Genomic DNA, 21990 nt, shown 5'->3' on the forward strand with positions numbered 1-21990 from the left:
ACATGCCCGGACCTGTCCCAGTAAACCGAGTGATACACGCCCAATTCTGTCCCAGTAAACCATGTGATACATGCCCAGTCCTGTCTCAGTAAATCGTGTGATACATGCCCAGTCCTTTCCCAGTAAACGGTGTGATACATGCCCAGTCCTTTCCCAGTAAACCGTGTGATACATGCCCAGTCCTGTACCAGTAAACTATGTGATACATGCCCAGTCCTGTCCCAGGAAGCCATGTGATATATGCCCAGTCTCCTGTCCCAGTAAACCGTGTGATACAGGCCCAGACCTGGCCCAGGGTATCATGTGATACATGCCCAGTCCTGTACCAGTAAACCAGCTGATACATGCCCAGTCCTGTCCCAATAAACTGTGTGATACATGCCCAGTCCTGTCCCAGTAAACCAGCTGATACATGCCCAATCCTGTCGCAGTAAACTGTGTGATACATGCCCAGTCCTTTCCCAGTAAACCGTGAGTTTCATGACCAGACCTGTCCCAGTAAACCGAGTGAGACATGCCCAGTCCTTTCCCAATAAACCGTGTGATAAATGCCCAGTCCTGTCCCAGTAAACCAGCTGATACATGCCCAGCCCTGTCCCAGTACATCGTGTGAGACATGCCCAATCCTGTCCCAGTACAACTTGTGATACATGCCCAGTCTTGTCCCAGTAAACCGAGTGATACACGCCCAGTCCTGTCTCAGTACATCGTGTGATCCATGCCCAGTCCTGTCCCAGTAAACCGTGTGATATATGCCCAGTCCTGTCTCAGTAAATCGTGTGATATATGCCCAGTCCTTTCCCAGTAAACGGTGTGATACATGCCCAGTCCTTTCCCAGTAAACCGTGTGATACATGCCCAGTCCTGTCCCAGTACATCGTGCGATACATGCCCAATCCTGTCCCAGTACATCGTGTGATACATGCCCAGTCCTTTCCCAGTAAACCGTGAGTTACATGACCGGACCTGTCCCAGTAAACCGAGTGATACATGCCCAATCCTGTCCCAGTACATCGTGTGATACATGCCCAGTCCTGTCCCAGTACATCGTGTGATACAGGCACAGTCCTGTCCCAGTAAACCGAGTGATAAATGCCCAGTCCTGTCCCAGTAAACTGTGTGATACATGCCCAGTCCTGTCCCAGTAAACCGAGTGATACATGCCCAGTCCTGTCGCAGTACATCGTGTGATACATGCCCAGTCCTGTCCCAGTAAACCGAGTGAGACATGACCAGTCCTTTCCCAGTAAACCGAGTGATACATGCCCAGTCCTGTCCCAGTAAACCAGCTGATACATGCCCAGCCCTGTCCCAGTACATCGTGTGAGACATGCCCAATCCTGTCCCAGTACAACTTGTGATACATGCCAAGTCTTGTCCCAGTAAACCGTGAGTTACATGACCGGACCTGTCCCAGTAAACCGAGTGATAAACGCCCAGTCCTTTCCCAGTAAACGGTGTGATACATGCCCAGTCCTTTCCCAGTAAACGGTGTGATACATGCCCAGTCCTGTCCTAGTAAACCATGTGATACATGCCCAGTCTCCTGTCCCAGTAAACCGTGTGAGACATGTCCAGTCCTGTCCCAGTAAACCGTGTGATACATGCCCAGTCTCCTGTCCCAGTAAACCATGTGATACATGCCCAGTCCTGTCTCAGTAAATCGTGTGATACATGCCCAGTCCTTTCCCAGTAAACGGTGTGATACATGCCCAGTCCTTTCCCAGTAAACCGTGTGATACATGCCCAGTCCTGTACCAGTAAACTATGTGATACATGCCCAGTCCTGACCCAGTAAACCGTGTGATACAGGCCCAGACCTGGCCCAGGGTATCATGTGATACATGCCCAGTCCTGCCCCAGTAAACCAGCTGATACATGCCCAGTCCTGTCCCAATAAACTGTGTGATACATGCCCAGCCCTGTCCCAGTACATCGTGTGAGACATGCCCAATCCTGTCCCAGTACAACTTGTGATACATGCCAAGTCTTGTCCCAGTAAACCGTGAGTTACATGACCGGACCTGTCCCAGTAAACCGAGTGATAAATGCCCAGTCCTTTCCCAGTAAACGGTGTGATACATGCCCAGTCCTGTCCTAGTAAACCATGTGATACATGCCCAGTCTCCTGTCCCAGTAAACCGTGTGAGACATGTCCAGTCCTGTCCCAGTAAACCGTGTGATACATGCCCAGTCTCCTGTCCCAGTAAACCATGTGATACATGCCCAGTCCTGTCTCAGTAAATCGTGTGATACATGCCCAGTCCTTTCCCAGTAAACGGTGTGATACATGCCCAGTCCTTTCCCAGTAAACCGTGTGATACATGCCCAGTCCTTTCCCAGTAAATCGTGTGATACATGCCCAGTCCTTTCCCAGTAAACGGTGTGATACATGCCCAGTCCTTTCCCAGTAAACGGTGTGATACATGCCCAGTCCTTTCCCAGTAAACCGTGTGATACATGCCCAGTCCTGTACCAGTAAACTATGTGATACATGCCCAGTCCTGACCCAGTAAACCGTGTGATACAGGCCCAGACCTGGCCCAGGGTATCATGTGATACATGCCCAGTCCTGCCCCAGTAAACCAGCTGATACATGCCCAGTCCTGTCCCAATAAACTGTGTGATACATGCCCAGTCCTGTCCCAGTACATCGTGCGATACATGCCCAATCCTGTCGCAGTAAACTGTGTGACACATGCCCAGTCCTTTCCCAGTAAACTGTGAGTTTCATGACCAGACCTGTCCCAGTAAACCGAGTGAGACATGCCCAGTCCTTTCCCAATAAACCGTGTGATAAATGCCCAGTCCTGTCCCAGTAAACCAGCTGATACATGCCCAGCCCTGTCCCAGTACATCGTGTGAGACATGCCCAATCCTGTCCCAGTACAACTTGTGATACATGCCCAGTCTTGTCCCAGTAAACCGAGTGATACACGCCCAGTCCTGTCTCAGTAAATCGTGTGATCCATGCCCAGTCCTTTCCCAGTAAACGGTGTGATACATGCCCAGTCCTTTCCCAGTAAACCGTGTGATACATGCCCAGTCCTGTACCAGTACATCGTGCGATACATGCCCAATCCTGTCCCAGTACATCGTGTGATACATGCCCAGTCCTTTCCCAGTAAACCGTGAGTTACATGACCGGACCTGTCCCAGTAAACCGAGTGACACATGCCCAATCCTGTCTCAGCACATCGTGTGATACATGCCCAGTCCTGTCCCAGTACATCGTGTGATACAGGCACAGTCCTGTCCCAGTAAACCGAGTGATACATGCCCAGTCCTGTCCCAGTAAACTGTGTGATACATGCCCAGTCCTGTCCCAGTAAACCGAGTGATACATGCCCAGTCCTGTCCCAGTACATCGTGTGATACATGCCCAGTCCTGTCCCAGTAAACCGAGTGAGACATGACCAGTCCTTTCCCAGTAAACCAGCTGATACATGCCCAGCCCTGTCCCAGTACATCGTGTGAGACATGCCCAATCCTGTCCCAGTACAACTTGTGATACATGCCCAGTCTTGTCCCAGTAAACCGTGAGTTACATGACCGGACCTGTCCCAGTAAACCGAGTGATAAACGCCCAGTCCTTTCCCAGTAAACGGTGTGATACATGCCCAGTCCTGTCCCAGTAAACCGTGTGAGACATGTCCAGTCCTGTCCCAGTACATCGTGTGAGACATGTCCAGTCCTGTCCCAGTACATCGTGTGATACATGCCCAGTCCTGTCCCAGTAAACCGAGTGATACATGTGTGATGAAATATATGCCTTCATCAGCCCATGTGTTTTATCTGCTTGTATTGTGTGAACCGCCCCCTTTTGTTCCTATTGTGTGTATTGGCTACGCCCCTGTCTTTTGCCATATAAAGGTCTCAAGAGCTGTATGAGTCATTCCTACCAGACGAACCCGATGTGGGAAGACCTGCAATGCTGCAATGTTCTTAGTGATTAAAAGCCTTTAGGTGAACCCTTTAAACTCCTTGTCTTTGAGTTATTGAAGGCACATCAATTTTAATCACTAAAACACCAAGATGGATCGACTCCTGAAATCAGAGCGCTTGGATCTGGACCCCCATGCCTCAGACGCAGCCACACAGTTCGGACACTGGTTCCGATGCTTCGAATTTTTCATTGCAAACTCATCCACCGCCATAGCAGCCGCAACCGCTACCGGAGACATGAAACTGGGAATCCTGCGAAACTGGGTGAGCCATCGGGTCTCCCCTCTCATCCAAGATGCCACCAGCTACGGGGATGCCTGCTCCATTCTGAAGGTCCACTACGTGCGGCCAATAAACGAGGTGTACGCCAGGCATCTTCTGACTACTCGCACGCAGCGGTATGGTGAGTCACTAGAGGGCTTTATACTAAGCCTAAAAGTACTGGGCAGAGACTGTAACTGTAAGGCCATGTCTGCCATCGTGTACACGGAGGAGCTGATTCGAGACTCCCTTATTGCGGGCCTCAGTTCAAATTACATTCGGCAGAAACTGTTTGAAAAGGAGGGACTGGACTTAAAACAGGCTATAGATATAGCGCGATCGCTGGATATGGCCCAGAAGAACTCTGAATCCTGTTCCTCAGGCCACGCGGCCCACTCCGCCTCATGCGCACCGTGGGGGCCGCCATCTTGGAAGCCATCTTCACCTCCCAGGTCTCAGGCCAGCCCAGCACCATCGGAGCCCCAGCCTCCACCCAGGAGCCCCACTACTGCCGCGATGCATCGGGGCCCGAAATGCTACTTCTGTGGCCAGGACAAACACTCCAGGCATCTGTGCCCAGCGAAGGGCACCACCTGTTTTAAATGCGGGAAGAAAGGACATTTCAGCAAAGTCTGCAGAGGGAACCCCGCCTCCAACTCCACCACCGCCGCGTGCGCGCCGTGGGGGTGGCCATCTTGGACGCCATCTTGTCCACCCTCATGGAGTCCACCATCTTGCCCCGACTACACGGACCTCCAGGACCCACTAGTGGCCTCGATCACAGTGGATCAATCCAGGCCACATCCGTTGTCCAAATCGATGATGGACATAGAGGTAAACGGGAACAAGGTTAAATGCTTGATTGACTGTGGGAGCACCGAAAGCTTTATTCATCCTAGCCTGGTAAAATTACTTTCACTAACGATAGTCCCCACACAGGGCAAAATCGCCATGGCCGATAATACTCATACCTCAAAAATTACAGGTTTCTGCGCGGTTATGTTGTCGGTAAAAGGCAATGATTACAGAGATTTTAAACTATTGATAATGCCAGATCTCTGTGTGAGCGTGATCTTGGGTCTGGACTTCCAGTGCCACCACCAAAGTATCACGCTTACCTACGGTGGGTCCCAGCCGCCCCTCACAGTGTGCAGTCTGGCTACCCTGAAGGTCAAGCCGCCCTCTCTGTTCGCCAACCTCGCACCCAACTGTCGACCCATAGCGACCAAGAGTAGGCGGTACAGCTGGGAGGATAGACGGTTCATTGCATCGGAAGTAGAAAGACTCAAGCGGGAGGGTATCATCGAATGCAGTACCAACCCGTGGCGCGCCCAGGTAGTAGTAGTTAAGGGTAGCGAAAAGAAGCGGATGGTGATAGATTATAGCCAGACGGTTAATCTATACACCCAGCTAGACACCTACCCTCTGCCCCGCATAGCGGATATGGTTAACCAAATCGCGCAATACCGGGTGTTTTCCACCATCGACCTAAAATCGGCATACCACCAGCTCCCCATTAGGCCGGAGGACCGTCCATACACCGCCTTCGAGGCGAACGGACGTCTCTACCACTTCCTCAGAGTCCCCTTTGGGGTAACAAACGGGGTCTCGGTCTTCCAGCGGGATGAGAACCAGTTAACAGCCACCTACCCATACCTAGACAACGTCACCATCTGTGGCCACGACCAGCAAGACCACGACTCGAACCTCGCGAGATTTCTGAAAACCGCCCTCAGACTCAATCTCACCTACAACGAGGATAAGTGTGTCTTTAGCACCACGCGCCTCTGTATCCTGGGCTGCGTGGTGGAAAATGGGGAAATCGGTCCGGACCCCGATCGATTGCGCCCCCTACGGGAGCTACCCCTACCAAACACTCCCAAGGCCCTGAAAAGGTGCCTGGGGTTCTTCTCCTATTATGCCCAATGGGTCCCCAATTATTCCGACAAGGCCCGTCCCCTCCTGAAATCAACGTCCTTCCCGCTCACGGCCGAGGCCCACGCTGCCTTCAACAGCATTAAACACGACATTGAGAAGGCCACGCTGCGGGCAGTGGACGAAAACATCCCTTTCCAGGTCGAAAGCGATGCGTCCGACTTCGCTTTAGCAGCCACCCTCAACCAGGATGGGCGGCCTGTAGCCTTTTTCTCAAGAACCCTCCAAGGGCCCGAGATCAGGCACTCCTCAGTAGAGAAGGAGGCCCAGGCCATAGTGGAGGCAGTGCGGCACTGGAGGCACTACCTAGCCGGCAAACGCTTCACCCTGCTTACCGACCAGCGGTCGGTAGCCTTCATGTTTAACAACAAACAGAGGGGGAAGATCAAGAATGACAAAATTCTCAGGTGGCGGATCGAACTCTCCACGTTTGAGTACGACATAATATATAGGCCGGGGGCCCTCAACGAATCCCCCGACGCCCTATCACGAGGGATGTGTGCCAGCATCCAGGGGGACAGGCTACAGGGCCTCCACAATGGCCTCTGCCACCCGGGGGTCACCCGGCTATTCCACTTTATAAAATCCCGTAACCTGCCCTATTCCATCGAGGAGGTCCGGTCTATGACCAGGGACTGCCGCACCTGTGCGGAATGCAAGCCCCGTTTTTTCAGGCCCGACCGAGCCCACCTGATCAAAGCTACACGGCCATTCGAGCGCCTGAGCTTAGATTTCAAGGGACCACTCCCCTCCACCGACCGCAATGTGTACTTTCTCAACATTGTGGACGAGTACTCCCGCTTCCCATTCGCCTACCCCTGCCCAGATATGACCAGTGCCACGGTCATCAAGTGCCTCGGCAACCTGTTTTGCACGTTCGGCATGCCTAACTACATCCACACTGACAGGGGGGCGTCATTCATGAGCGATGAACTGCGCCAATACCTGCTGTCGAAGGGGATAGCCATGAGTCGGACCACTAGTTATAACCACCGGGGTAATGGGCAAGTGGAGAGGGAGAACGCGACAGTGTGGAAGGCGGTCACCTTAGCACTAAGGTCTAAAGGCCTCCCCACCTCCCGCTGGCAGGAGGTCCTCCCAGACGTACTCCACTCGATAAGGTAGCTACTGTGTACTGCTACTAACGCCACTCCTCACGAGAAGATGTTTGTTTTTCCCCGCAAATCAACCTCAGGAGTATCCCTACCCTCGTGGCTCTCCACCCCAGGCACAGTCCTGTTACGGAAGCATGTGAGGGGCCACAAAACAGATCCCCTCGTGGAGGCAGTACACCTACTCCACGCAAACCCACAGTACGCGTAAGTCAAGCACGCCGACGGGCGTGAAGACACTGTGTCCATAAAGGACTTCGCCTCGGCAGGAAGCGACGACGACGACCCATCACCACCACCCCCAGAAGAACCTCCACCATCCCCAGAGGTATCCTCACCAACCCCAGAAGTACCTGCAACACCCCCAGCACATGGGTATGCCCAGGAGGGCACCACGGACTCCCGGTCGGAACCCGAGGTACTGTTGCGACGTTCAGGAAGGACTATCACACCCCCGGACAGACTAAATCTGTAGAAGGGGTGAATGTGATGAAATATATGCCTTCATCAGCCTATGTGTTTTACCTGCTTGTATTGTGTGAACCGCCCCCTTTTGTTCCTATTGTGTGTATTGGCTACGCCCCTGTCTTTTGCCATATAAAGGTCTCAGGAGCTGTATGAGTCATTCCTACCAGACGAACCCGATGTGGGAAGACCTGCAATGCTGCAATGTTCTTAGTGATTAAAAGCCTTTAGTTGAATCCTTTAAACTCCTTGTCTTTGAGTTATTGAAGGCACATCAACATGCCCAGTCCTTTCCCAGTAAACCAGCGGATACATGCCCAGCCCTGTCCCAGTACATCGTGTGAGACATGCCCAATCCTGTCTCAGTACAACTTGTGATACATGCCCAGTCTTGTCCCAGTAAACCATGTGATACATTCCCAGTCCTTTCCCAGTAAACCGTGAGTTACATGACCAGACCTGTCCCAGTAAACCGAGTGATACACGCCCAATTCTGTCCCAGTAAACCATGTGATACATGCCCAGTCCTGTCTCAGTAAATCGTGTGATACATGCCCAGTCCTTTCCCAGTAAACGGTGTGATACATGCCCAGTCCTTTCCCAGTAAACCGTGTGATACATGCCCAGTCCTGTACCAGTAAACTATGTGATACATGCCCAGTCCTGTCCCAGTAAACCTTGTGATACATGCCCAGTCCTGTCCCAGTAAACTATGTGATACATGCCCAGTCCTGTCCCAGTAAACCGTGTGATATATGCCCAGTCTCCTGTCCCAGTAAACCGTGTGATACAGGCCCAGACCTGGCCCAGGGTATCATGTGATACATGCCCAGTCCTGTCCCAGTAAACCGAGTGATAAATGTCCAGTGTTGTCCCAGGAAACCGTGTGATACATGCCCAGTCCTGTCCCAGTAAACCGTGTGATACAGGCCGAGACCTGGCCCAGTAAACCAGCTGATACATGCCCAGTCCTGTCCCAATAAACTGTGTGATACATGCCCAGTCCTGTCCCAGTACATCGTGCGATACATGCCCAATACTGTCGTACTAAACAGTGTGATACATGCCCAGTCATGTCCCAGTAAACCGTGTGATAAATGTCCAGTGTTGTCCCAGTAAACAGTGTGATACATGCCCAGTCCTGTCCCAGTAAACCGTGTGATACATGCCCAGTCCTGTCCCAGTAAACCGTGTGATACATGCCCAGACCTGTCCCAGTAAACCGTGTGATACATGCCCTTTCCTGTACCAGTACATCGTGTTATACATGTCCAGTCCTGTCGAGTTAACTGTGTGATACATGCCCTTTCCTGTACCAGTACATCGTGTTATACATGCCCAGTCCTGTCGAGTTAACTGTGTGATACATGCCCATTCCTGTCCCAGTAAACCGTGTGATACATGCCCAGTCCTGTCCCAGTAAACCGAGTGATTCATGCCCAGTCCTGTCCCAGTAAACCATGTGATACATGCCCAGTCCTGTTCCAGTAAACCGAGTGATACATGCCCAGTCCTGTCCCAGTAAACCGTTTGATACATGCCCAGTCCTGTCCCAGTAAACCAGCTGATACATGCCCGGTCCTTTCGCACTACATCGTGTGATAGATTCCCAGTCCTGTCCCAATAAACCGTGTGATACTTGCCCAGCCCTGTCCCAGTACATCGTGTGATACATGCCCAGTCCTGTCGCAGTAAACCGTGTGATACATGCCCAGTCCTGTCCCAGTAAACCATGTGATACATGCCCAGTCCTGACCCAGTACAACGTGTGATACATGCCCAGTCCTGTCGCAGTAAACCGTGTGATACATGCCCAGTCCTGTCCCAGTAAATCATGTGATACATGCCCAGTCCTGACCCAGTACATCATGTGATACATGCCCAGTCCTGTCCCAGTAAACCATGTGATACATGCCCAGTCCTGTCCCAGTAAACTGAGTGATAAATGTCCAGTGTTGTCCCAGTAAACCATGTGATACATGCCCAGTCCTGTCCCAGTACATCGTGTGATAAATGCCCAGTCCTGTCCCAGTAAACCGTGTGATACATACCCAGTCCTGTCCCAGTAAACCGTGTGATACATGCCCAGTCCTGTCCCAGTACATCGTGCAATACATGCCCAATCCTGTCCCAGTACAACTTGTGATACATGCCCAGTCCTGTCCCAGTAAACCGTGTGATACATGCCCAGTCCTGTCCCAGTACAACTTGTGATACATGCCCAATCCTGTCCCAGTAATTTTGTGATACATGCTCAGTCTCTTCCCAGTAAACCGTGTGATAAATGCCCAGTCCTGTCGCAGTACATCCTGTGATACATGCCCAGTCCTGTCCCAGTAAACTGTGTGATACATGCCCAGTCCTGTCCCAGTAAACCGTTTGATACATGCCCAGTCCTGTCCCAGTAAACCGTGTGATACATGCCCAGACCTGTCCCAGTAAACCGTGTGATACATGCCCTTTCCTGTACCAGTATATCGTGTGATACATGTCCAGTCCTGTCGAGTTAACTGTGTGATACATGCCCTTTCCTGTACCAGTACATCGTGTGATACATGCCCAGTCCTGTCGAGTTAACTGTGTGATACATGCCCATTCCTGTCCCAGTACATCGTGTGATACATGTCCAGTCCTGTCCCAGTACAACTTGTGATACATGCCCAGTCCTGTCCCAGTAAACCGTGTGATACATGCCCAGTCCTGTCCCAGTACAACTTGTGATACATGCCCAGTCCTGTCCCAGTAAACCGTGTGATACATGCCCAGTCCTGTCCCAGTACAACTTGTGATACATGCCCAGTCCTGTCCCAGTAAACCGTGTGATACATGCCCAGTCCTGTCCCAGTACAACTTGTGATACATGCCCAGTCCTGTCCCAGTAAACCGTGTGATACATGCCCAGTCCTGTCCCAGTACAACTTGTGATACATGCCCAATCCTGTCCCAGTAACTATGTGATACATGCGCAGTCCTGTCCCAGTAAACCGTGTGATACATGCCATGTCCTGTCGCAGTACATCATGTGATACATGCCCAGTCCTGTCCCAGTAAACCATGTGATACATGCCCAGTCCTGACCCAGTACATCGTGTGATGCATGCCCAGTCCTGTCCCGGTAAACCGTGTGATACATGCCCAGTCGTGTCCCAGTACAATGTGTGATACATGCCTAGTCCTGTCCCAGTAAACCGAGTGATACATGACCAGTCCTGTCCCAGTCCATCGTGTGATACATGCCCAGTCCTGTCCTGAACGGGTGATGGAAGCAGATTCTATAATTTGCACCAATCGCTGAAGGTAAGCATGCAGATGCAGCAGGCGGTTAAGAAGGCAAATAGTATGTTGGTGTTCATACAGAGAGGATTCGAGTACAGGAGCAAGGATGTCTAGCTGCAGTTGTACAGGGCCTTGGTGAGACCGCACCTTGAGTATTGTGTGCAGTTTTGGTCACCTTATCTGAGGAACGATGTTCTTGCCATAGAGGGAGTGCAGCGAAGATTCACCAGACTGATACCTGGGATGGCAGGAATGACGTATGAGGAGAGATTGGTTCGATTGGGCTTATATTCGCTGGAGTTTAGAAGAATGAGAGGGAATCTCATTGAAACTTATAAAATTCTAACAGGGCTAGACAGACTAGATGGAGGAAGGCTGTTCCCGATGGTGCGGGAGTCCAGAACCAGGGGTCACAGTCTAAGGATAAGGGGTAAGCCATTTAGGACAGAGATGAGGAGGAATTTCTTCACCCAGAGAGTGGTGAACCTGTGGAATTCTCTACCACAGAAGGCAGTTGAGGCCAATTCATTAAATATATTCAAGAAGGAGTTGGATATATTTCTTAATGCTAAAGGGCTCAAGGGATATGGGGAGAAGACAGGGACAGGGTATTGAGTTTGGATGATCAGCCATGATCTCATTAAATGGCGGAGCAGGCTCGAGGGGCCAAATGGCCTACTCCTGCTCCTATCTTCTATGTTTCTATGTTTCTAATAACTTTCAAAAGAGAATTGGATAAGTACTTGAAAAATGGGAATTTGCAGGGCTATGGGGTAAGAGCGGGGGAGTGGGACTAATTGGAGAGAATCTTTCAACGAGCCGGCACAGGCACGATGGGCCGAATGGCCTCCTTCTGTGCTGTACGATTCTATAAATGTTAGCTTTACCGGCTAAGTCATCAAGAGAGCTTTGATGTGGATTCATGTGAAGTTTGGATCCAGCTGATTAATAATTGAAAAGGACCTTGGTGAGGAGCCTCACATGAATATGTGCAGTTACAATAATGTGGGCCATTTGTCAGCTGAAACAATGGACCATTCTCCAGAACAAGTCCCAGTAAACATTCACACATCAGAGACTGGAATGCCGAATCCATCTGGGTTCAGCAGGAGTTAGTTTCAAGGAACTAACGCAGAAGGGGCTTTATTGTAAACCTTACTGGCCAACCCCTGGACAGGGAGAGGGTCAGAGGTCAAACTGCCGGGTTCCTGTCCAGCGAGGGAACAAAATAACAGAGAAACGCATAGTTTGGTTAAGCTTGGTAAAATCTACAGCATGAGAAAGATAAAGCTAACGGGGCCAGAGGCAGCATTGAGCAGATAAGTTAAATGTTACCAGTGACAAGGTGATTTTTAAAAATCATTTTCTTTGTAATGATGAATGATACTGAAATTAAATCTAAGCATGGTGAGATTTACTCTAATGTGTTATTCTGTATCTTCACTTGAAAATTGTAAAATAAACCAATTTGTTGATTTACATTTGGCCTTGTCTCATTAATCAGTTGGCCTTTCGGAAGATTGGAAAAGCCGGTGTTAAATTACAGTTAAAGTAAGAAAGGATCTGATTATTACAGTGCCCTGGGTCACACTATTGAATGGCGAGATATTGAGTAGCAAAGGTAAATGCCTCCTGATCATTAGGGATCCATTTACGGGAGAGGCAGGGGCTGCTGAACCCAGGGGAATTCCTGGAACAGGTCCGAAATGTGGAACACCCACCATCCAACATTGGAAAGATTCCTGGCTGCGATCCCGGGACCCAATGGCATTCATGGGCAGGGCAAAACTTTACCCCATTCCAATCTCCACGTCCTTGCCCAAGGGGCCATTCTTCATACATGAGCCTGTGCATTGAGTGTTGGTAGAACATTCAACCATTGGGGCATCACATCGAAGACTAATTCTGTCTTTACCTGGACATGCACTTTGCCTTTCCTTAATACAATCAGAAGGAGCCATTTGATTGCCCCAGTGTCAACAAACCAATTTTAGAGGGGCACAAATAATAAAGAACTAAACTAAACAAAAAAGGAAACTTATAAACTGTAATATTAATGTTGTTACCAGATTCGACCAAACACTGCAGTCCCCACCGGTCACGGGAGGCTTCAAGTGTACCAGCAGGAAAAGGAGGGTGCTTGAAGAATGTTCAATGGAATGTGGTTTAAACTAGTGCAATGCCATTGGCCCATCTAATATAGGGCCCTGTTGATTGGTTCATTCCCTCAACAGGCCAAGCTGGTGATTGATCAAATGCAGCTGATTCGCATCAGTAGGGAGCTGTGGGCTGGAAGGAGCTGCTCTTTTCAATAGGATGGTTGACCACCGCAGTCGGTTGTTGGAGTACAAGTTAATGTATTCCTATGAGAGCCGGCTGGCCACATTCAGAAACTGGCCATTTACTGAGAACTGTCGATGTACGCCGGAAAATGTGAGTGTGGTAACTGATGGGGTGGATGAATGTGTCCTGTGGGAGTCTGAATAGGCTTTGTCTGGCTATCAGAGCAAGTGGTAAGACCAATTTAGAATGTATGTGTGTGTGTGTAGCCCTTTGTGTAGGTGAGGGGTTAAAGTACCTCTTTGTTTGTTCCTAGGTTTGAAATCTATGATTTCAGTACTGTGGGACCTTGCTTCCCATTGCAAGATGAGAACTGTGAAATGGTATAACTACTTGTTCTTGAATAGCAGAGTGGAGGGATGTCAGCCTGGGACTTATTCTGAAGTAGGAGCTGGTGGACAAGCCTTGCTCCACAAGGCTGTAGTCTAGTGTCTTTCCTGTGGGGGTGGGATTTCTTTTTTTTTTCTTTTTCTCTCATTGAAATTTGGTTGAAACTCCATCAGGAGGGTGAGTTTTGGGTTACCACTGCTGGCTTTTCAGGGACTCTGTCTAAGGTAACATATGTATCTGGATATTGGGTGAAGATTGGATTGGTTGTGGTTATGATGCCTTTGCTCTGGCTAGCTGATTATTAAGAATGGGATGTACCAAACCCCAGTATAAGTTACAAAAACAGGAATAAACTGGGAAATACTAAATGTCATTGTATGCAAATCTATTAATGTGGTGGTCCAATGAGTCAATGGTCTCTGACCAGGTCTCTTTTGGGTGATTAGTTGGCAGGTGGCCACTATTCAGTGCCTAAATATATCTTCCACAATGTAGTGGCCTTACTGATTCTATACCTGGGCTAACTCTATTGGTCTTTCTGTCTGTTTCCCTCTTTCCTTCTGTCTCTCATGACTGCTGGATTGGATCCAACACCCCCCCCCCCCCCCAAATCTTGACTTTTTTGGGGGGGGAGAGAAAGGAAGAAGCGAAACTATAAGGAACTCGCCCACCAATGAAGGCTATCCTGCTCTATTCAAGTAAAGAGCCTAGGTGATACCAGTGGTTGGATTATCCTGCTCCGCCTACTGATCATCTGACCAAGATCGCTTTTTTGGTGGCATCGGTTTTCCAAGTATTTTAAGTTGGTGGTCGGATTAGGATTTTTATTTGAAGTGGGGGAGGAATCTTCAAGCTCTTTCCCCCCCCCCCCCCCCCTTGACAGTTCCAGTTCAAACAAGTGCCCTACTAACTGAGTTCATAATAATAATTGGATAGACTTTTTGATCTTTTTATAGAAGGAGCAATGGAGTTTGCTGATGAATATCAGCAGTACACTAGAAGCCATAGCCTTGCCCTAGATTGAGCCTGTTTACTCTTGGCTGTGTGACCCAGCACATTGGTTGCCTCATTCCACTCAGTTTGTTAACACAACTTTCCCTTTGCAAATCCATGCTGGCTCCCCCTGATCAGCTCATGTCCAAATGCTCAGCCACTCTGCCTCAACAGATTCTAGTAACTTTCCCACAACTGACCAATAGGCCTATAATTTCCTAACTTCTCTCCCACCCTCCTTAAATAATGGAGTGACATTGGCAATTTTCCAAGGGAAGACACTGACAGCTCATTAAAGACATCACAATCCACTCAACCCTGTCTGTGTCTCAAAGATCAAACATAGCCCTCATTTCCTTAAACAATCCAATTGATTCTGCTTTAAGGCCCCCTTAACTTTTGGGTTTAATAAATTCCACCTGATGTCCTTTTCTTAATTGTTTATCTTGGGGCTCAAATACCAGAATCAGTTAATAAAACAATTTGCCTGATCAAAGTTTTCAATTAAGTCACTTCATGCTCTGACAACACTGACTTGATTTAAATTCCTGCTACCCAGAATGACTTGGTTTTTCCCCCTCCTGTGGGGAAGCTCGAGCTCCTCTCTGCTCTGTCCTTCTACTTTCAGGGCCTCTGAGGTGTTCCTGGTCACTTTCTACTGCCAGAGATATTCTGGGAGGTTTTGCCTTTCTCTTGTATTCTGGCATCAATTGTACTTCTTGGGGACATGACCTTCTGTTTCCTCAGCCACTGCTGGCTTTTCTAAGCAAGGCTTGTGTTTGATTGTAATGTAGCTTTTAACCCTCCCTGCCCAGCCCTCCCAAATATTGCCATTTGATTTGTTCAGCTTAAATATTTTGCAATATTAGCCTTGAGCCTGGTGTTGATTCTCCATTTTAATTTCTGGCTAATCCTAGAATCTTGCAGCACAGAAGGAGGCCATTCAGCTCATTATGGCTGTGCCGGCTCTTTGCTCTTTGACCAGAGTTATCCAATTAATCCCACTCGCCTGCTCTTCCCCACAGCCCTACAAATTTTTTCCTTCAAGTATTTATCCAATTCCCTCTTGAAGTTACTATTGAATTTTACACAGTAAATCTTCAATATTGCCTGAAAGGGCAGTGGCAATAACTCAAGGGAATTTGATAAATACTTAACAGAGCTATGGGGAATGGGACTAGAATCATAGAATGGTTACAGCACAGAAGGAGGCCATTTGGTCCGTTGAGCCCATGCCGGCTCTCTGCAAGAACACTTCCGCTAGTTTCCCCCTGCCCTTTCCCTGTAGCCCTGCAAATGTTTTTCCTTCAGGTACTTATCCATTTCCCTTTTGAAAGCTGTGATTGAATCTGCCTCCACCACCCTTTCAGGCAGTGCATTCCAGAACATAACCATTTGCTGAGTAAAGTTTTTTCTTGCGTCGCCTTTGGTTCTTTTGCCAATCACCTTAAATCTGTGTCCTGTGGTTCTCGATCCTTCCACCAATGGGGAACAGTTTCTCGCTATCTACTGTCGACCCCATGATTTTTGAACACCTCTCTCTCAAATCTCCCTCCACCTTCTCTGCTTTTAAGAACAACCCCAGCTTCTCCAGTCTATCCACATAACTGAAGTGTCTCATCCCTGGAATCATTCTTGTAAATTTTTATTGCATCCTCTCTAAAGCCTTCATGTCCTTCCTACAGTGCGCTGCCCAGAATTGGACACAATTCTCCAGTTGAGGTCTAACTAGTGTTTTATAAAAGTTCATAACTTCCTTGCTTTTGTACTCTCTGCCTCTCTATGAAGCCCACGAACCTTTTTTTTAACAGCTTTCTCAACCTGCCCTGCCACCTTCAACAGTTTGTGCACATATACTCCCAGGTCTCTGTTCATGCACCCCCTTTAGAATTGTACCTGCTAGTTAATATTGTCTCTCCTTCATCCTACCAAAATGTATCACTTTGCACTTTTCTGTTAAATTTCATCTGCCACCTGTTTGCCCATTCCACCAATTGAATAGCTGTTTCAGAGCAGGGCCAAATGGCCTCCTTGGTTTGATGGTGACTGTGATAGATGACACTGAATATTGAAGATTCACTGTTTCTCTCCAGATGGCCAAGGCTGGGTTTCGACATTGCCCGACTGAGAATGAACCTGATGTCGCCGCCTGCTTCTTTTGTCTGAAGGAGCTGGAGAGCTGGGAGCCCGAAGATGAACCATGGTACATGGGATCGGGAGGTGGGGGGAATGGGGGGATATTTATCATTCACTCTCTATTTTAATAAACTTAGCATTTTCTGAGGTGGTGCTGGTGCTGGAGTGTAGTTAGAATCATAGGCAAAATCTCTCATCCCACACTGAGGCAACCCTGGTGTGTTCTGTAAGCTGAGGTCCAAGTAAAACCACTCCTTTCCCATAGTGCTTTTTTTTCCCCTTCAAGTATTTATCCAGTTGCTTGTGAATCTTCTTCCACCGCCCTTTCAGGCAACACATTCCCAATCTCTCAATTGCTGTGCTTTTTACAAAAATTTCCTCATGTTTCCAAAAGCAAAATACTGCAGATGCTGGAAATCTGAAATAAAAATGGAAATACTCAGCAGGTCAGGCAGCATCTGCGGAGAGAGAAACCGAGTTAACATTTCAGGTCGATGACCCTTCGTCGATGTGTCCTCTGGTTCTTTTGCCATCACCTTGAAATCTGTGCCCTCTGGTTAGTTTACACACAATTATTTTTAACACCTCTCAAATCTCCTCTTTCCTTCTCTGCTCTAAGGAAAACAACACCAACTTCAGTCTCTCGACATAACCGAAGTCTCATCCCTGGTACAATTGTAGTAAATCTCCTCTGCACCCTCCAAGGCCTTGCCAGCTTTCCTAAAGTGTGGTGCCCAGAACTGGATGCACTACTCCAGCTGAGACCTAACCGTGTTTTATAAAAGTTCAGCATAACTTCCTTGCTTTTGTTCCATTTAGTTTATATTGCCTCTCCTCATTCTTTGACCAAAATGCATCACTTCAGACTTGTGTTAAATTTCCAGTCTATATCCTCCTGAAGACTGTTGCTATCCTTTTCTTCATTATTTACTATTTCTGAATTCCATGTCCTCTGCAAACTTCAAATTATGCCCTGTAGGTCAATTAATTTTTATTTGCCATATGTAACTAGTACAATGGAATGCTTACTCCCCGTAGGGACACGTCGGCTATTTTTACAGCGCCGTGTTCGGAAAGTCAATTCTTTGGCATCCAGTGAGAGCACGATGTCCCTCAGCCGCTCTGTCCTCCTCGTCACCGCAGCCTCCTCCTCACTGCCAGCTCGGCTTCACGTGTGGTGGCCTGCTCCTCCCGCTCACCCTCTGGCCACCATTCCCGGCTCCCCTCCTCCCAGTCGGACTGCGAGTCGTCGTGGCTGCTGCACAATGCGCTGCGCTGCCTCCACCCGACTCACCGAACACATCCGCCGGCTCCACGGTCCGACGGCCTGGGCCTGCTTCTTCCCGTCCGGCCTCTGGCTGCCATGCTCGGCTCCCCTCCCCTCCTCCCAGTCGGAATGCTTCCCCTCTGAGGAGCAGCCAGCCGACGTGCTCTAGCGGGTCGACGTGGCTGCTGCTGCGCTGCTTCCGAGCGGCGAGAGCGGGCCGCCCGAAGCAGGGAGAGCGCGCTAGCGCTGGACCATCTCGGTTGCCATCTTGACTCCACTCATTAATATTAATCAGAGCAGTGGTCCTAATTATAATGTCTAGGGGCACCACTATACTCCCGTCTGAAACAATTGTTCACCACGTGTCCCTTAGCCAACTTCATACCCACGCTGCCACTGTCCCTTTAATCCCATGGGCTTTAATTTTGCTAACAAGTCTATTATGTGGTACTTTGAAATGCCTTTTGTCCATATACACCACAGCAACTCTCTTGCATCAAAGAGCTCCATGAAGTTAGGCAGTGCTTTGTGCTAACTTTCATTTATTAGCCCATGGTTTTCCAAATGACATTTTTGTGGATTATTGCCTTTAAAAAGTTTTGCCTCCACTGATGTTAGGCTGACTGGCTCGTAATAGTCGGGTTTATTCCCTTCCCTTTTTTAAACATGGTGGAACATTTGCAGTCCTCTGGCTCCACCCCAATATGTAAGGAGGAGTGGCAGATTGTGGCCAGCGCCTCCGCAATTTCCAATCTTGCTTCCCTGTGACCCAGGATGCATCCTGTTCAGACTGGTTGACTTTTCTACTTTGTGGGCTGCCAACCTTTTAAGTACCTCCGTTATCTTTTTATACTATCCGATATTGCTACAATCTCCTCCTTTACTGCCACAATGACAGAATCCTCTTCTCTCATGCAGACAGATGAATAGTATTCATTAGTGCCTCAGCCATGCCCTCTGCCTTCAAGATCAACTCCTTTTTGGTCCCTAATTGGACACACCCTTCTTGAATATCCTTTTTTATATATTTATAAAATACTTTGGGTTCCTGCTTGTGAGCTAATCTATTCGGTTCCCCTCTCTTGAAACTTACATTTGTCAAAAGCCTCATTTCTGTCTCATTTTAATCTATCTTTAGTCATCCAGGGAGCTCTAGCTTTGGATGCCCCTCATGGGAATGTGTCTGGTCTGTATCTGAACAATCTCCTCTTTGAAGACCTCCCATTGCTCAATTACACTTTTACCTGCCAATCTTTGATCCAATCCACCTGGGCTGGATCCCTTTTCAACTCACTCCAGTTGAGTGTTTTCACTCTTTTCTTGTCCTCCTTCTGTATAACTATTCTAAACCTAATATTGTGATCACTGTTCCCCAAATGCTCCCCCACTGACACATGCTCCACTTGTCCCACTTCATCTCCCAAACTGGACCCAGCATAGCTTTCCTCCTTGTTGGGCTGGAAACAGAGAAAGTTCTCTTGTACATGTTTCAGGAATTCCTCTTTGCCTTTGCACTGTTGCTACCCTGTCTATATTGGGATAATTAGGTTAATTAGCAGGTTACTGCTGAGATGAACTGTCACCAATCCCCCTTCTGTTGAATATGGAGTAGTTCCATTGTCGTGTCCAAATGATCGTCGTGGTTACCATACTCCTGCTGTAGTTCAGACATGGATGGTTGTTACCTTTTTTAGGTACTGATGGCCCCTGCTAGAATGTGACCTTCAATATTTGAGCACCAGGTGCAAGTGCCTGTCCTACATACAGGGGGCGAATGGGGATGTTCTTCTGGTCAGTGTATGAGTGTCAAACAAACCACAACTGTGACTCTTCCATCAATTTTTTTTTCCTTCTGCCTGTCTAATCTCCAATAGGGTGGAACATCAAAATCACTCTCCTACTTGTGCATTCCTCACATTGAAAAGCGACGTTTTGCATCTGACTATGGAAGAGTACGCCAGGCTGGAAATGGAGCGGCTGAGGTTGTATATGGTGATTAGTACCTCAATACATGCACTCTTGCTGTAGAGGGGAGGGGGCAGATTCATTCACCTAGATCTCAGGTTTGATAAAACTAGATTGTAGATTAGAGGGAGCTTTACTCTAACACATGCTGTACCTGCCCTGGGAGTGTTTGCTGGGACAGTGTAGAGGGAGCTTTACTCTGTATCTAACCTGATGGCTGAAGTGCTGTATTTTCTCAGAAAACCTCCTCTGTACAAAAGCAGATGGGAAGGTGCTCCACACCCGATTCAATGCCTTGACCATGGCCTGAGTCCTGACTTTGTGCTTGTTCTCAATTGTTGGACTGTGATCCATCTGGTTCTATTTATTTCCAATTTTTTATCTTTTGTAGAAGAAAGTTGCCTCTGAGCATGTGAGTGTGTATCGAGAATCTGTTAAAACTGAAAGAGTGAAGGTTCTGGAAAACCTGACTAACTCGAAGGGTTGCACTGCTGAGCAGGAGTGATGGAATCCTGCAGTTTCACATCAAATTTCCACATCATTGTTTCTGTAATTTTGTTAATAAAGGATATTATTTTTTACTGTGGTTGTTGGAAGGACTTTTTAGTTTGACTCCTGATTGTGCTGCTCTCTGCTCCTTTACAGAGGTTAGCACTGTTGCCTCACAGCGCCAGGGACCCGGGTTCAAATCCGGCCTTGGGTGACTGTCTGTGTGGAGTTTGCACATTCTCCCCGTGTTTGCGTGGGTTTTCTCCCACAGTCCAAAGATGTGCAGGTTAGGTTGATTGGCCATGATAAAAATTGACCCTTGGTGTTAGGGGGGATTAAATACATGGGGTTACGGGGATAGGGCTTGGGTGGGATGGCTGTCGGTGTAGGGACCGGGTGCTAGGGTTTGGATGATCAGCCATGATCTCGTTGAATGGCAGAGCAGGCTCGAATGGCCTACTCCTGCTTCTATGTTTACCTGAGGGCTACAATGTGTGATGCTTTGTGCTGGAGAGCAAGAGGCTGACTGGTTTAAACCAAAGTCAAGTGCTAAATACCAGTTGGGAAGAATAGCTGCTCATTCCCTGCTGTGACTCTGGACCAGCCCAACCTCCTGCACGGGGAGGTGTCGGGACCAGCCCAACCTCCTGCACGGGGAGGTGTCGGGACCAGCCCAACCTCCTGCACGGGGAGGGGAGGTGTCTGGACCAGCCCAACCTCCTGCACGGGGAGGGGAGGTGTCTGGACCAGCCCAACCTCCTGCACTAGGAGGGGAGGTGTTTGGACCAGCCCAACCTCCTGCACTGGGAGGTGTCGGGACCAGCCCAACCTCCTGCACTAGGAGGGGAGGTGTTTGGACCAGCCCAAGCTCCTGCACTGGGAGGGGAAATGACTGCTCCATCGGCCTTCGTTCAACTCTCAATTGAATCAACTTTTACTCAACTACCTAAAAGCCCAGAATTTCTCCTTCACCGTTCTTAGTACAAGAGAAGTTGCATTTCTCCTCTGCCTTTCATGACCACTAATGTCTCAAAGCGCTTTACAGCCAATGAAGTACTTTTTTGCAGTATAGTCACTTGTAATGTAGGAAACACAGCAAGCTCCTACAAACAGCAATGACCAGATCATCTGTTTGTGATGTTGATTGAAGAATAAATTGTAGCGGTTCGTGTAGATCGCCATTAAATAAGAGTTTGACTTCGACAAACTATAAATAAGTTGTTTATATACAGGAACAGGCCAATTTTTGTTAGTTATTTGTACTGGACTCATGGGAGCTTGCAAGATCACATTTCGTTGTTCATGTACTTGTGCATTGTACAATGACAATAAAGTTGTATTATTATATACAGGAACAGGCCAATTACATTGGGTAAGATGGCTGACTGTAGGAGCACTGTGGTGTAGGTCTTGTCCCAGCGGGGACGCCACAAGGACTGAGTTCGTAGTCCTGTGGGGAGCGTGATGACGTCATCA

General features: G+C 48.6%; 1 protein-coding gene across 2 annotated transcripts; it reads left to right on the forward strand.

Annotated features, from left to right (window-relative positions):
* Positions 1-13246: 13246 nt before the first annotated feature.
* LOC147100467 (baculoviral IAP repeat-containing protein 5.1-like) lies at positions 13247-20611 on the forward strand. Of its 2 annotated transcripts, none has more exons than XM_085968262.1 (4): positions 13247-13427; positions 16751-16860; positions 19935-20052; positions 20417-20611. In XM_085968262.1, the coding sequence occupies exons 1-4, from the start codon at positions 13311-13313 to the stop codon at positions 20528-20530; spliced, it is 459 nt and encodes a 152-aa protein (XP_085824388.1). In that variant the 5' UTR covers positions 13247-13310; the 3' UTR covers positions 20531-20611. The 2 variants fall into 2 exon arrangements, with proteins under 2 accessions (XP_085824388.1, XP_085824389.1); XM_085968263.1 differs by having other exon boundaries at positions 19935-20042; positions 20417-20503.
* The last annotated feature ends 1379 nt before the right edge of the window (positions 20612-21990 follow it).

The sequence above is a fragment of the Somniosus microcephalus genome, chromosome 26, assembly GCF_052327205.1.
Source record: "Somniosus microcephalus isolate GS21.2 chromosome 26, FLI_Smic_1.0, whole genome shotgun sequence".
Classification (NCBI taxonomy): domain Eukaryota; kingdom Metazoa; phylum Chordata; class Chondrichthyes; order Squaliformes; family Somniosidae; genus Somniosus; species Somniosus microcephalus.

What these genes read in the sequence shown, in the direction of transcription:
- LOC147100467 (XM_085968262.1), top strand. Translation starts at nt 13,311, where the DNA reads ATGGTTGACCACCGCAGTCGGTTGTTGGAGTACAAGTTAATGTATTCC. An exon ending in GTCGATGTACGCCGGAAAAT is followed by an intron (nt 13,428 to 16,750) that starts GTGAGTGTGGTA and finishes GTTTCTCTCCAG; the next exon opens with ATGGCCAAGGCTGGGTTTCG. An exon ending in GAGCCCGAAGATGAACCATG is followed by an intron (nt 16,861 to 19,934) that starts GTACATGGGATC and finishes AATCTCCAATAG; the next exon opens with GGTGGAACATCAAAATCACT.